Source organism: Python bivittatus, unplaced genomic scaffold, assembly GCF_059951505.1.
Source record: "Python bivittatus isolate LINGU-HERP-01145 unplaced genomic scaffold, Pbiv_v1 ctg000810_np1212, whole genome shotgun sequence".
Lineage (NCBI taxonomy): Eukaryota > Metazoa > Chordata > Lepidosauria > Squamata > Pythonidae > Python > Python bivittatus.
In genome coordinates, this window is record NW_028277111.1 from 2,068,833 (window position 1) to 2,081,023 (window position 12,191).

General features: G+C 46.5%; 1 protein-coding gene across 1 annotated transcript in view; it reads right to left on the reverse strand.

Moving 5' to 3' along the window:
* Positions 1 to 383: 383 nt before the first annotated feature.
* The window catches only part of LOC103049361 (alpha-2-macroglobulin-like), a 59,282-nt gene continuing 47,474 nt past the window's right edge, over positions 384 to 12,191 (reverse strand). Inside the window, exons 29-36 of the mRNA XM_025172667.2 lie at positions 9,658 to 9,887; positions 8,227 to 8,445; positions 6,563 to 6,690; positions 5,004 to 5,094; positions 3,573 to 3,641; positions 2,636 to 2,738; positions 1,428 to 1,469; positions 384 to 835 (exon numbers count right to left, since the gene is read on the reverse strand). Of these exons, the coding sequence (XP_025028435.2) occupies positions 810 to 835; positions 1,428 to 1,469; positions 2,636 to 2,738; positions 3,573 to 3,641; positions 5,004 to 5,094; positions 6,563 to 6,690; positions 8,227 to 8,445; positions 9,658 to 9,887 (908 nt within the window). The 3' untranslated portion in view covers positions 384 to 809. The remainder of the gene's footprint in view (positions 836 to 1,427; positions 1,470 to 2,635; positions 2,739 to 3,572; positions 3,642 to 5,003; positions 5,095 to 6,562; positions 6,691 to 8,226; positions 8,446 to 9,657; positions 9,888 to 12,191) is intronic.

A 12,191-nucleotide genomic window follows, 5' to 3' on the forward strand; every position in this document is an offset into this window, starting at 1 on the left:
CTGCTAAATTAACGCATCAGATGAAAGCTGAATTGTAGAAATCATTATGGCTTAGTGCAAGGCATGAGATTGGTTAATGGTGGTCATTCGCACGGTATAACATATCAGCAGATCAACCTTATTGCTCTTCCAAATGTTTGGACTTTAGCCCCAGCCTGCAAGCCACTGCAAAGGTTCTTGTTCAAAGTATTGCAAGAGGTGGAGGAACATTATGACCTGGGGCTCATAAAAGCATGAAATTAGCCCACAGTATTATTACTTTTTTTCATACCCTGCTTTTCTCACCAATAACCCGTCACCATCCAACGAGTCTTTTCAGACCTTGCTTATTTTGTAAACTGATTAGTCGCTCTGCAGCAAACATGACCAAGAGTCCTGGGACATCCTAAACATGGTTTCTTTTATTGCACTTTACATTCTCATGGACTTCCCCAGCAAGATCAAACAAGGATGGACAATGTGATCTATAATCACATAAAATCCAGACAGCCGCCCTTTTAAGACGACTGAGCAAAAAATGACATCAAACAGATCTCAAAAGATCAAAGCCCACTTTAAAATCGACCACAAGGGCAAAGCACGGGAAACGCTTTCGGAAATAAATTGGTCTTTTTCTAGAGCCCAGCGGAGCTCTCTAGACTTGGTCAAGAAAAGCCCTGCCGTATTTCAAGAGGGGACGGTCCCCAGAACCGGGGCCCTGGGGGTGAGGAATATGTGGGAATAGGCCATCTCTGCCTGATATCTGATGGAAGACAGTCACCAGCAGGGTCTAGCAGAGGATGATGGACTCATGGATATATTCTCAATCTTCATGCATTCCCCAGTTCGGTTTCCTCTGCAAGGGAAGAAAGCAACGTTTTAATCTGAGCGTTCTGCCACAGATGCTTTCAGACAGCCTTTTTCCTCCAGAGGTGATAGATTTCCTCCCAGAAGTGTTGCGTTACAACTCCTCCGGCAGCCTGGGTCGTTGCCTCAAACTGCCAGCAATTCTTTTCCAAGCCAGATTAGCTGCCCAACTCCAGAGTTCCTCTGATTGCAGTGGGATAGAAAGATTATCGATAAAAAATGGTATTGAAAGGTAGCAGTAAGGTTTCATATTTTAAATTGAATATCAGGGTAGAACCCAAGGTGCTGTAACTACACACTGTGCTCTGAGGCTGTAGTAGTTACAGAATTCTCTAACTGGAACTTTCCAGCTTTTTGCTGGGAAGGATGAAGGGATTAAGGCAGTGTTGTCCAAACTTGGCCACTTTAAGATGAGTGGACTTCAACTCCCAGAATTCCCCAGCCAGCCATGCTGGCTGGGGAATTCTGGGAGTTGAAGTCCACTCATCTTAAAGTGGCCAAGTTTGGACAACACTGGATTAAGGGCATAAAGAGATGTTAAGGGCAGGGCTGAGTCAAGAAAGAGCCCTGTCCGGACCCACCTGTAGGGAAAGGGGCGCTGTACGCAGCCACGGCAAATTCATCTGCAAACAAGGAAAAAAGGCAAGCCAATTAACTATAAAATGTATAGACTTCAACTCCCAGAATTCCCCAACAATAAGAAGTGGTTTGCTATCCCTTTTTGGGGGATGGTTTTTCGACTTCCCTGTCTAGCCTATAGCCCTGGGATCTCCTGCTGGTCTCCCATCCAGGCCTAACCTTGCTGAGCTTCCAAGCCCCAAAGAACGTAACTAAATGTGCATTAGGCGTTCATAAATGAAGGCCTAAAGGAGTTTCCTTTGAACTGACCTTCACGCCTGGTGACTTCATAGTCCATGCAGTTTTCTGGGCAACAATATGGGAACGGTTTGCCATTGCTACCCTCTGGAATGTTTGCCACTTCCCAGTGCAGCCTAGGGCCCTGGGATCTCCTGGTGGTCTCCCATCCAAGTACTATCCAGGCTCAGTGTCTAAGCCTAAAGAAGGCAAGCCAGGGGCTGTTTCCTACTGATCTTCTAGTAGCCTATTTGTTTCCGAGGATGCCTTCAGCCCTTGCGTGGACCCTGGCAAAGTTGCTGGAACTGAGTGGCTGGTGGAAGGGTGCCCTGTCTGCCTATAATTGGGCTGGTAGGCAGCACCAGGGGCAGTGAGAGAGGCTGGGCATCCAGGCTTGCTTTCCAGGGAGCGGGAAATTTAACAGTGGTGAGGCCCACTGTGGATAACCGTTTTGTGGTGGGACAACCTCCCTCCTCCCTGCCTCTCCCAGTGACAGCCATTTTATGTGAGTGGCCAAGACAGGTCCTCAAAATCTTCTGACCAGCTCAGAGAAGGCCGCCTGTTTGTTATGAGGCATTATTTTAGGCTCAGTCCCTAGGAGTGTGTGTGAAATGATTTTAAATGGGCCTTTTAATCTGTGAAACTTGTTGAAATGGAGGAGGAGGGGAAGGAAGGAAGGAAGGAAGGAAGGAAGGAAGGAAGGAAGGAAGGAAGGAAGGAAGGAAGGAAGGAAGGAAGGAAGGAAGGAAGGAAGGAAGGAGAAGGAGAAGGAGAAGGAGAAGGAGAAGGAGAAGGAGAAGAAGAAGAAGAAGAAGAAGAAGAAGAAGAAGAAGAAGAAGAAGAAGAAGAAGAAGAAGAAGAAGAAGAAGAAGAAGAAGAAGAAGAAGAAGAAGAAGAAGAAGAAGAAGAAGAAGAAGAAGAAAATCTTTCTTACCAGTTTCGTAGTAATCATAGACTTTTATTAAAGCTGGCTTCAGGTGCCGGATAAGAAAGTTCTGCTCCATCGTGAGGGAGAACTGCTGGCTTGTGTTCCTCAGCTACAGACAAACGTTCAGCGTCATTTGGGGTGCCAAATATGGATCCCCACCTCCCTGGTTTTGCAACCCTGAGCATCCCAAATTGGGCCGCTGAAAGTTGGAGGTCCTTGGCCAAATAAACGGCCATATTCCTTACAGTTTTTAATTTTTTTGTTGGAAATGAAATAAAATAAGTGCATGAAATGCTCTAGTAAGCTTGAAAGTAGACTCCTTCAAGTTGAGCTGGACTCTTTATGACTTTAGGAGTACATCCCTGTGGTTTTCTTCACAGCAATAATGAAGTGGCTTGCTGTTCCCTTCCTCAAGGAATTTTTTTTTGGGGGGGGGCTTAGGATTAACCTAAAGTCCTAAGATTTTCTGGTGGTCTCTCATCCATGTACCCACAAGATCTGACTTGGCTTCTGCGGTTGAGATCAACCCAGGCTGGTGCTGCCCCCTAGTGAGGCCTAGTAGCCTTAACACATCTGTAAACTTCAGCGAGAAAAGCGATGCAAAATCCCTAAGTTTTGTATGTCCCAGATCTAGCACCCTGCCCACTCCAGCCTTCAGTGAGGAAAAATAGGAACTTTAAGACAGTTTCTGTTGGACAAAAATGTTTCCCCATTGCTCCCCAGGCTTGCTGAAGAGTGCACATTGAAGAGGCTGCAGAACTAAACCTTCTTCACAATCTTTTCCCATTCTCTCCTTCTAAAAGAATTAGACTGCATACTTCCTTAGGACTTGCAGTCCAGTCCTTTGTGTTTGCAAGGGGAGAGGAAATAGAGGAAACCCACATCCTCTTGGGGACATAACCGATCATAATCTCCACCATCCGGCTGGTTCGCCATCACTCACCTCTTCCAGATACAACAGGACGTGGTCGCCACTGACCTCTACCCGTTTGACCTCAGCCTGTCTTTCCAGCTGGAAGGAGCCAAAATGAAGAGAGTTTTCTTACTCTGGAGGAGGGCTCTCAAGTTTCAAAGGAAGGACTTTAGGACAGGATTTTGTCAGGTCTGTTTTGCAATTTCCCTTCTTTGATTCCTTCCACCCCCACAGAGTGATGGAAAGGAATTATAGGAAGGGCGCAAGCCAATCCCTGCCTGCCTGTCAGCAGGATTACTCTCCCAAACCAGAACACCACAGGACCAAATTTGGTGTAGGGGGAGAAGCTGGCAAAAGAAAGACCACGTTTGAAAATGGGCTAGATCTGGTTTGGGGCTGGAGCGGGAACACAATTCCCCCAGGGCATCTCCTACCGCACAGATGGGAATCGGACCAGGACGTTGCTGCTGCCTCCATTCTAAGCTTCCTCCTTCCTGGTCATGTGACCCCAAGTGGAGCGTATCCACTCTGCCCTGGGTTTCCCAGGGCACACGTATAAACACACCCAAATGCAACATTAATTGCATTCATTAACTTTGTATATTTTTGTAAAGACTTTTACTGGTTTTTTATCGCTTTTTTATTTGGAAGCCACCTAGGGCCCCTTACCCCGTGAGATGGGCGGCGTAAGCTTTTGATTAATAAAACAAATAAATAATTCGTATCGCTTGAGATTGGTGATGGCATCAGTCTGCTTTAACGGCTAGGATAGTGACTGAGGATTGGTTTCAATGAGTATCCATGGTGATTTGGCATTGATGGGATCGATTCTGATTGGGATGAATGGGGTTGGTGACTGGTATCAATGAAGATAACAGTGATTGATGAATGGTATCTGCGGATATCCAGGGTGATTGGTATCAATGGGTATCAATAATATGTAGTATCAGTGACAACTGGTATCGATGGGACCAATTTTGATTGGGATGAATGATGATTGGTGACTGGTATCAATGGGTATCAATGATAAATAGCATCAGTGATGATGGATCACAGTGGAATCAATGGTAATTGGTGTCAATGTGATCAAGGGTGACTGGGATCAAGGGTGATTGCTTATTGGTATTAATGGGGGTCAATGATGACTAGTATCAATTGTGCATTGACTCAAAGGGTCTCTTGGTGAAGATGTATCAGTGGTCCAGCTACACGAACTCAAGGGGACATTTGTGTTCAGAGGATCAGTATTCCCTGGTTCTAGCTTTCAGGCAGAAGCTGTCCTGGTCAGGCTGTTGGACAGAAGTCAAGTAGCAAGTTAAAAAGACAAGGCTTTTTTGAAATGTGCCTAGACAGATACTATGTGTGAGAATGAACAAAGGTGGTCCTTTACTTCTCCTCCTGGGATCAAGAGGAACATTTGGGGGTCAATGGGAGCACAATATATGCCAAGAGGTTCTTCACCTTCTGTATAGATGATTTCATCGGGGTGAATCCTGACAACATCTTGATGTCAACAATGACCATGTTGGAGCCGGGACGGTGGCCCGTGTAGCTGGGAAATGAGGAGAGAAGGGACCAGATTTCACCCACCAGATCACCAGTCTGGGCCTCTTGGTTCCCAGGTGGTCATCTTGTTTGCACCAATCCATTTTCTGTCCACTGCCTTTTTAGCAAAGTTCTCATGAAGCTTCTGTAGATCCATGTTCAAATTTCCACTTACCAATGGAGCTTATGGTATCCTTTGGAGCCAGTTTCACTTGCTCAGCTCAGCTCAGCTCCACCTACCTCACAGGGTTATTGTTGCAAAAAGGATCCTGTACATACACCACTTTGAAATGGCAGAGGAAGAGCAGGATAGACATCCAATTCAGAATGAATATGAATATATGAATATTTTAAAAATTGCTTACCTTCGTTTCATCCTTAAAGCCATCATATCAAACACAGTAAAACAAATAAACCAAATGCAGTGTAAGATTTAAAAAAAACTAGTAAGAACAGCAAAACATCCACAGTAACTTAGTATCAATCAAAGATCAGAGTAAATGAATGAGTTTTCCGCTGGTGCTGAAAAGTTACAATTTTTGGAATCAAATACAGCTAAGCAGGGACGATGTTGCCCAAAATGGGGTGCTACCACCGAGGACGCCCTGTTATACATCGTCACACTGTGAGCCACATTCACAGAGGGACCACAATCACAATGGCATAAGGAAGGTTTTCTTGCAAGCAATCGATTGCATTCACACAATGCACATAATAGGATCAGATGAAGACCTAGCAGCTGCTTTTGCACATGCTACCTAAACTGGGCTAATTTTAAACTTGGTTTGAGGTTTTGTTGTGATTTATTGGCCTAGTGTGTTGTATGAATCCAGAAAATGGATTAACTCATAATCCATTTATAAGGTTTTGGGTAAGCATAGCCCTTGGGTGCTTAATTGTTCTAGAATCAATACGGTCAAGTGAGTCTGGTAACCCACAAGACAGCCAGAACAGCATTTTCAAGATCATTTCATCCCGGAGGACTTCAAGATCACTTAGAAGGGACTATCTTAACATCTTCACCACATTTTATGAGATAGAAGCAACTTTGAGAGTGTGTCTGTCTATATATCCAGTTGGGAATTTAATTGAATAAACAGGGGTTGGAAACCATACCTCTTTGACCCAGCAGCCTGGAGTTTGATGTAGCTGATGTTTTGTGAAGTGGGAAATGGTTTTTCTCTGGACTTGCTGGATCAGAGAATTAGGAGCATGGGAGGAATCTTGGGGGACATCTCTCTAAGCCAGCCTGGATACTCTTTAGATATTTTCAATGAGTCCCAGAATTTTCCACCCAGCATCATTATAGTTGCGAATTATGGAAACAGAAGTCTATGCATCTGGTGTAGTTGGCTGATCTAGTCCAATGCTTCATCCGGTCCAGGTCTTGGACAAGATGGCTTAGACAGCCACAAAGTTTTCCCTTCCTCATTTTTTTTTAGCCTGGGTGTTCTAAAAGTGGCCACAAAGATTACCTGACATTCCAGACTAGCTGAAATGTTTGGGGGACTTGGGGTCCAGTATCCATTCTGGGAACTGTTTGCACTTCCAATGCAAATGGTGCATCCTTCTGATGTGGATCCACATTGTACTTCAAGGTGGTCTACCAATGGAAAAAAAAGAGAGACCCTGATACCAAAAGACTGGGATTAGTGGCAGAGGGGCTGATGGAGGTAGGAGCTCCAGCAGGGCTACAGGATCTAGACTCTGACACTGCTCCATCTGTTTCCACCTTGCAACTTTCTGAGGCCCAGAAACTACAACTTCCAGGAATGACAGCTCCTGAATGGGACTTCCCCTCCCCAGAGAGCAGATCATGGTCTACCGAATTTCTACCCAAGAACAGGCAAGGATTTAACAAAGAGATCATAGAATGTTGGTTTTCTCAAGCTCAACCAGTATTTCAACCCTGATCAGAACCTGTCTTTTCTCCGGGAGCTGTCCAGGGTCCTGAAAAGCTGGTCTCCAACAACGATCATCCTCAGAAGTCTAGTTAGTTCCGACTAACATATTTTATTAAAAGGTAGAAGCTTTCAAAAGCTTCTGCCTTTTAATAAAAGGAGTCAGAAAAGGTGATGTCAGACTCCTGATTTCCTGCCATCAAAGACAAACATGGTTGTCCTCCTACAATCTCTCTTACTCTGGTTCTTAACCAGTTAGGTAGCCTCGCGGTCTCTGCCTACTCAGTCCTGGCTCTTGTTCCTTGATCAGGGTCACTGCACATTCCAGACTCCACCATGGTAGCGCAGAAAACAACAATTGGCACCTGGAAGCCATTGTGGGCCAATGAACCTGATCCCCTGTGATAAGCAGGTGCCTGTTGCAGTAATAAAATTGCATAATGCTTCAAGGCAGATGGTGTGACACTCCCCTTCTCATGAAGCAGAATATAAAGCCCCCCTCAAAAAGGTCAAGAAAGAATATACTGTCCTCCCTTTCATTTAACCTTGGTTCTCAGATAGCCAATACAAACCATAGGTGCTATGAACGGTAGACCCTCCTTTTCTATTCCTTTGCACTCTCAGGTAGAGAGCAATGGGTGTTCCTCATACTATAAGCCTCAAGGCCTCCCCCAAGGGGCTTTATATAACCTCCTTTTGCAGGGTTGTTTTGCGCCTTCAAGTCAGTCCTGACTCCTGGCGACTGCCTGGACAAGTCCCTGCAGTTTTCTTGGCAAGATTTCGGAATTGGTGTGTCATTGCCTGCTTCCTAGAGTTGATGGTGACTGGCCCAAGGTCACCCAGTTGTCTTGGTGCCTCAGGCAGGACCTTGGCTCCTGGTACCTTAACCGCTACACCAAACTGGCTCTCTTAACTTTGAATTATAGCAGCTAAATTCACCATTGGCCACTAGGAGGCACCAGACATACAGTGCCTCCTCGTGGTCCAGCGTGAATGTAACCACTGTAGTACAAAGCACGTCTACTCTCCACTGTTTTCTCTTTATACTGATGACTCAACCATACCTGAAATTCTTTTGTTTCTTCCTGCCTTAGTCTTCCTCTACCCTCACCTGCTCCCTTCCTTTCCACGCTCCCCTCTATTCTCCATTCCTTCTCTAGGGCTCTTCCTTCTGGCCATCTGGCACTCTCCACTGGCAACTCTCCCTGCCTTGGGCTACGGACTTAACTTTTTCTCACCTGCACATAGACGCAGCCTTCTCCTGACACCTCCGTCTTGTAGTCCCCTGGCACTTTGGGCAACACCTGGCACTGGAGCAGTAGAGAATTGCTGCTGTTCACCTGGAATTCCTTGGGATCGCCTTCTTCGGAGCTCAAGGTCACGCTTGCACCCGCTCCCCTCTTTGCGTAGGTAGCAGCTCTATAGAGGGAGAGGGCCTGCAGCGCCACCACTGTATCCTGCAAAGAAGCGTAAGGTGAGAGACTTCCTTTTTCACTCAGACATCATTTGAGGGACTAGCTATCCCCAGTAATTGCTGCCCGTCGGACACATTCTGGTACAGTTGGCACGCTCTGGGTCCTGTTGATTAAACCACATCACCTGGTGGGATCAGGAAGCAGGCCTCCTCTGTCACAGCCCCTGCCCTCTGGAGCCCCCTTCCCCCCGAGATAAGCGATTCTGAGGTTGAACAACCCATTAGTCAAGTTGAGGTGATCCAGCCTTGCTTATAAAACGAGAACTGGAGGGAAGCGAAGGCCGAAGTCTCATCTTCCACTCCATCAACGTTCATCTCAAAGAGCTCTCTAGGAGCTTCCTGATACTTTTTGTTATGTACGATCTGAATGAATGATGGAGAGGTCTATACTGCGACGACAAAGCTTTTCCAATCTGCCAGTAATCTCCTGGAATTGTTGGGTGGTGTTCGTCTTCACTTTGCTCTGCTGCCATGTAAAAGATTCCTAATTCTGTAGCAAAGGATGTTGCAAGCAGAACTGGTTCCATAGGGGAGGAAAAGCAGGAGAGAGCCAAGGATATGGAGGTGAGGTGAGGTGAGGTGAGGTGAGGTGAGGTGAGGGGAGGGGAGGGGAGGGGAGGGGAGGGCGAGGCGAGGCGAGGCGAGGCGAGGCGAGGCGAGGCGAGGCGAGGCGAGGCGAGGCAATGGGAAGATTGGGGAACCAGTGGGAAAGGTAACAGCAGTGGCTAAAAGTTGGGAGGGAGGGAGGGAGGGAAGGAAGGGAAGAACTAGGAAGATCTTGGGTGGGGATATGCCATGTTCAAAGCTGCCAAGTAGAGAAAAAGAGGATGTACACCAGCCTTGCCCTACTCATCTTTTAAAACCACTGTAATGCTCCCCACAGTTGCTCACAGAGGGAAAAACAAATGTCAGGAAGAAAAGAAAAAGGACGTTATTACAGAACCCCCCCCCCCCCCGGGATTGTGGCTTAACAGGAGAGGCACCATGGAAAGAATGAAAGCAGCATCAGAGAGAGAGGGAGGGAGGGAAAAGACAGGTGGTTCTCTTAATTTTTTCCTCGGGCTCCATCCACCAGCAGGATGAGGTGATTCCCACGAGAATATTTCTCGTGGCTGAGAAGAAAATACCTTTCCTGCCCCCGATTCCACTCCCGTTAAGACCCTCTGAAACCAAACTGCAGAGGACAGGGATAGACCTGAGTGGAAGAGAAGCCCCCGGTGGGATTCTGCTGCTTGATCAACCCCTTGGCGATGGACGCGGCTGCCGTGAGGTCTTCCTGGGAAGGCGTGGGCTGGGTGGTCAGGTAGGCGAGGAGGACGTAAGAGGCCATCTCCACCTCGGCGGATGGAGAGCGAGGTTGATAGTAGGGCAGATCAACCTTCTCTTCCTTCTTCCCGGGCCGCTGCCAGTGCATGGACCCGTCCGCTTCAGAAACCGAAGGAAAGATCAGCCATTGGATTACTACATCCAGACCCCAGACTTTTATTATTTATTTATTAAATTTGGATGCCGCCCATCTCCCCCGGTGGGTGACTCTGGGCGGTTCACGATAAAAGTAAAAGCCGCAAACAGTTAAAAAATAAATACCCCCTTTCATTAATTAAAACGAATTAATTAATTAATTAAAAAGTCAAGCTGCAGAAACAAGCCCTATACATAAAAACTAAAAAACATTGTCCTTTTTCATGCCAAACCCCGCCCAGCTGGGCAAGATCAAGGAACCAAGAATTACACAGACTTCAGTCAGGGGCCTTTAACGCTAGAATTGGGGGTGCATGCAGAATCATGTTAAAAACTGTAAAAATGTCCCTCTCTCCGTGGTAACTTCATTAAGGCAGAATCTCGCTGAATGAGTTGAAGTGTTTCTTCCCAGATTCCTTGCCACCTGGCCATTTATGATTGAAGCTGCCTTCCTGTCTCCTGGTTGGTTATGTTTAACATTCCTCCCCTGACTCTTCCAGCCTCCCCAGGATCTGTCGCATGCAAGATTAAAGATACGATTTGAACCCAGAATTAGTTTCATCTTGTATCCACGGCTCAACAGAGCTAGCCCTTTGAAAATGGTACTTTCTGGAGGGGGGTCATTGAATTTGCTGTTCTTAATTGTGCTTAGGTAAAGAAAAGCAGGATAAAGATGGATTGATATGGCCGCCCATCTTTGTTTAATACGCACCCCCTGTATTATAATCATAATTCAATAATCAAGGCACTGCAGAGAGGACTTGCAACATCAAAACGCACATTTTGGGCTCCACTAGTAACCTGTAACTAGTAACCAGTAGTAATGTATGGCTGTGAGAGCTGGACCATAAAGAAGGCTGAGCGCCGAAGAATTGATGCCTTTGAACTGTGGTGCTGGAGAAGACTCTTGAGAGTCCCCTGGACTGCTAGGAGGTCAAACCAGTCAATCTTAAAGGAAATCAACCCTGATTGCTCATTGGAAGGATTGATAGTGAAGCTCAAGCTCAGATACTTTGGTCACCTAATGCGAAGAGAGATCTCTTTGGAGAAGACCCTGATGCTGGGAAAGATTGAAGGCAAAAGGAGAAGAGGACAGCAGAGGATGAGATGGTTAGATAGCATCACTGAAGCAATGAGCATGAAACTGAGCAAACTTAGGGAGGCAGTGAAGGACAGGAAGGCCTGGCGCAATATGGTTCATGGGGTCACGAAGAGTCGGACACGACTTAACGACTAAACAAGTAACCTGGTTCAAACTCCAGAACCTCACACATATGGAAGTTGGGGAAGTCCAGATCTCAGAGGGAAGGCTGTTCCAGAGAACAGGTACCACGACAAAGGAGGCACATCTTCTGGGTCCCACTAGATGGCATTGTTTCAGAGAAGGGACCTGGAGGATGCCCACCCTGCTGGATCTGGTGGGATGGGCTGAGACCGCTGGAGACAGGTGGTCCTGCAAGTAACCTGGCCTTGTGCTGTGCAGGACTTTCAAGGGGACAGCCAGCACATTGAATTTCACCCAGAAGCCTATCGGGAGCCAGGGCAGCGGGCATAGCAACAGGGTCATATGAATGAACTTTGATGCGCTTAAGACTGTGCATCGTTCCTTTCTGGACCACCTGAATCTTCCAAAGGCTTTTCAAGGGCAGCCCCACGTAGAGCGTGTTGCAGTAATCCAGTTGGGAAGATGCTTAAAATAGAATCCGTCAAATAATAGACCACATCAGCTACTGTATCAGTCAGGAGAGTTGAAAGAGAAATGCTGTTTGACAGTAAAAGAAAGTCTCAGAGACCCGTCTTAAATGCATTTGCATGCCTGTCTCTGTACACTGGTATTTCTCAGCCTTCGGAACTTTAAGAAGGGTGGACTTCAACTCCCAGAATTCTCCAGCCAGCATGGCTGGCTGGAGAACTCTGGGAGTTGAAGTCCACACATCTTAAAGTTCCCAAGGTTGAGAAATACTGCTGTACACACACAGACCTACACAGAGACAGACATAAAAACCCATGTAATAAGGGAACAAACAGCCAGAGACTAGCAATGGGGAAAAATCTTTCAAGTGAATTTCTACCCCATTTTTGCTTCCATTTACAAAGAAAGGTCCAATGCAAATCAGTGGAGATCTTTTGCTCCTTTTCCTAATACTGCGGAGGGCTGTGCAGTGATCTGAATTCAAAGAATCAAATAGCCCTTCCTGGTAGCTCAGAAGCGGCTGCTTCTGGAGCTGCCACAGGATGCTGGGGAAAGATGCATTTGGTTTGTGTTTT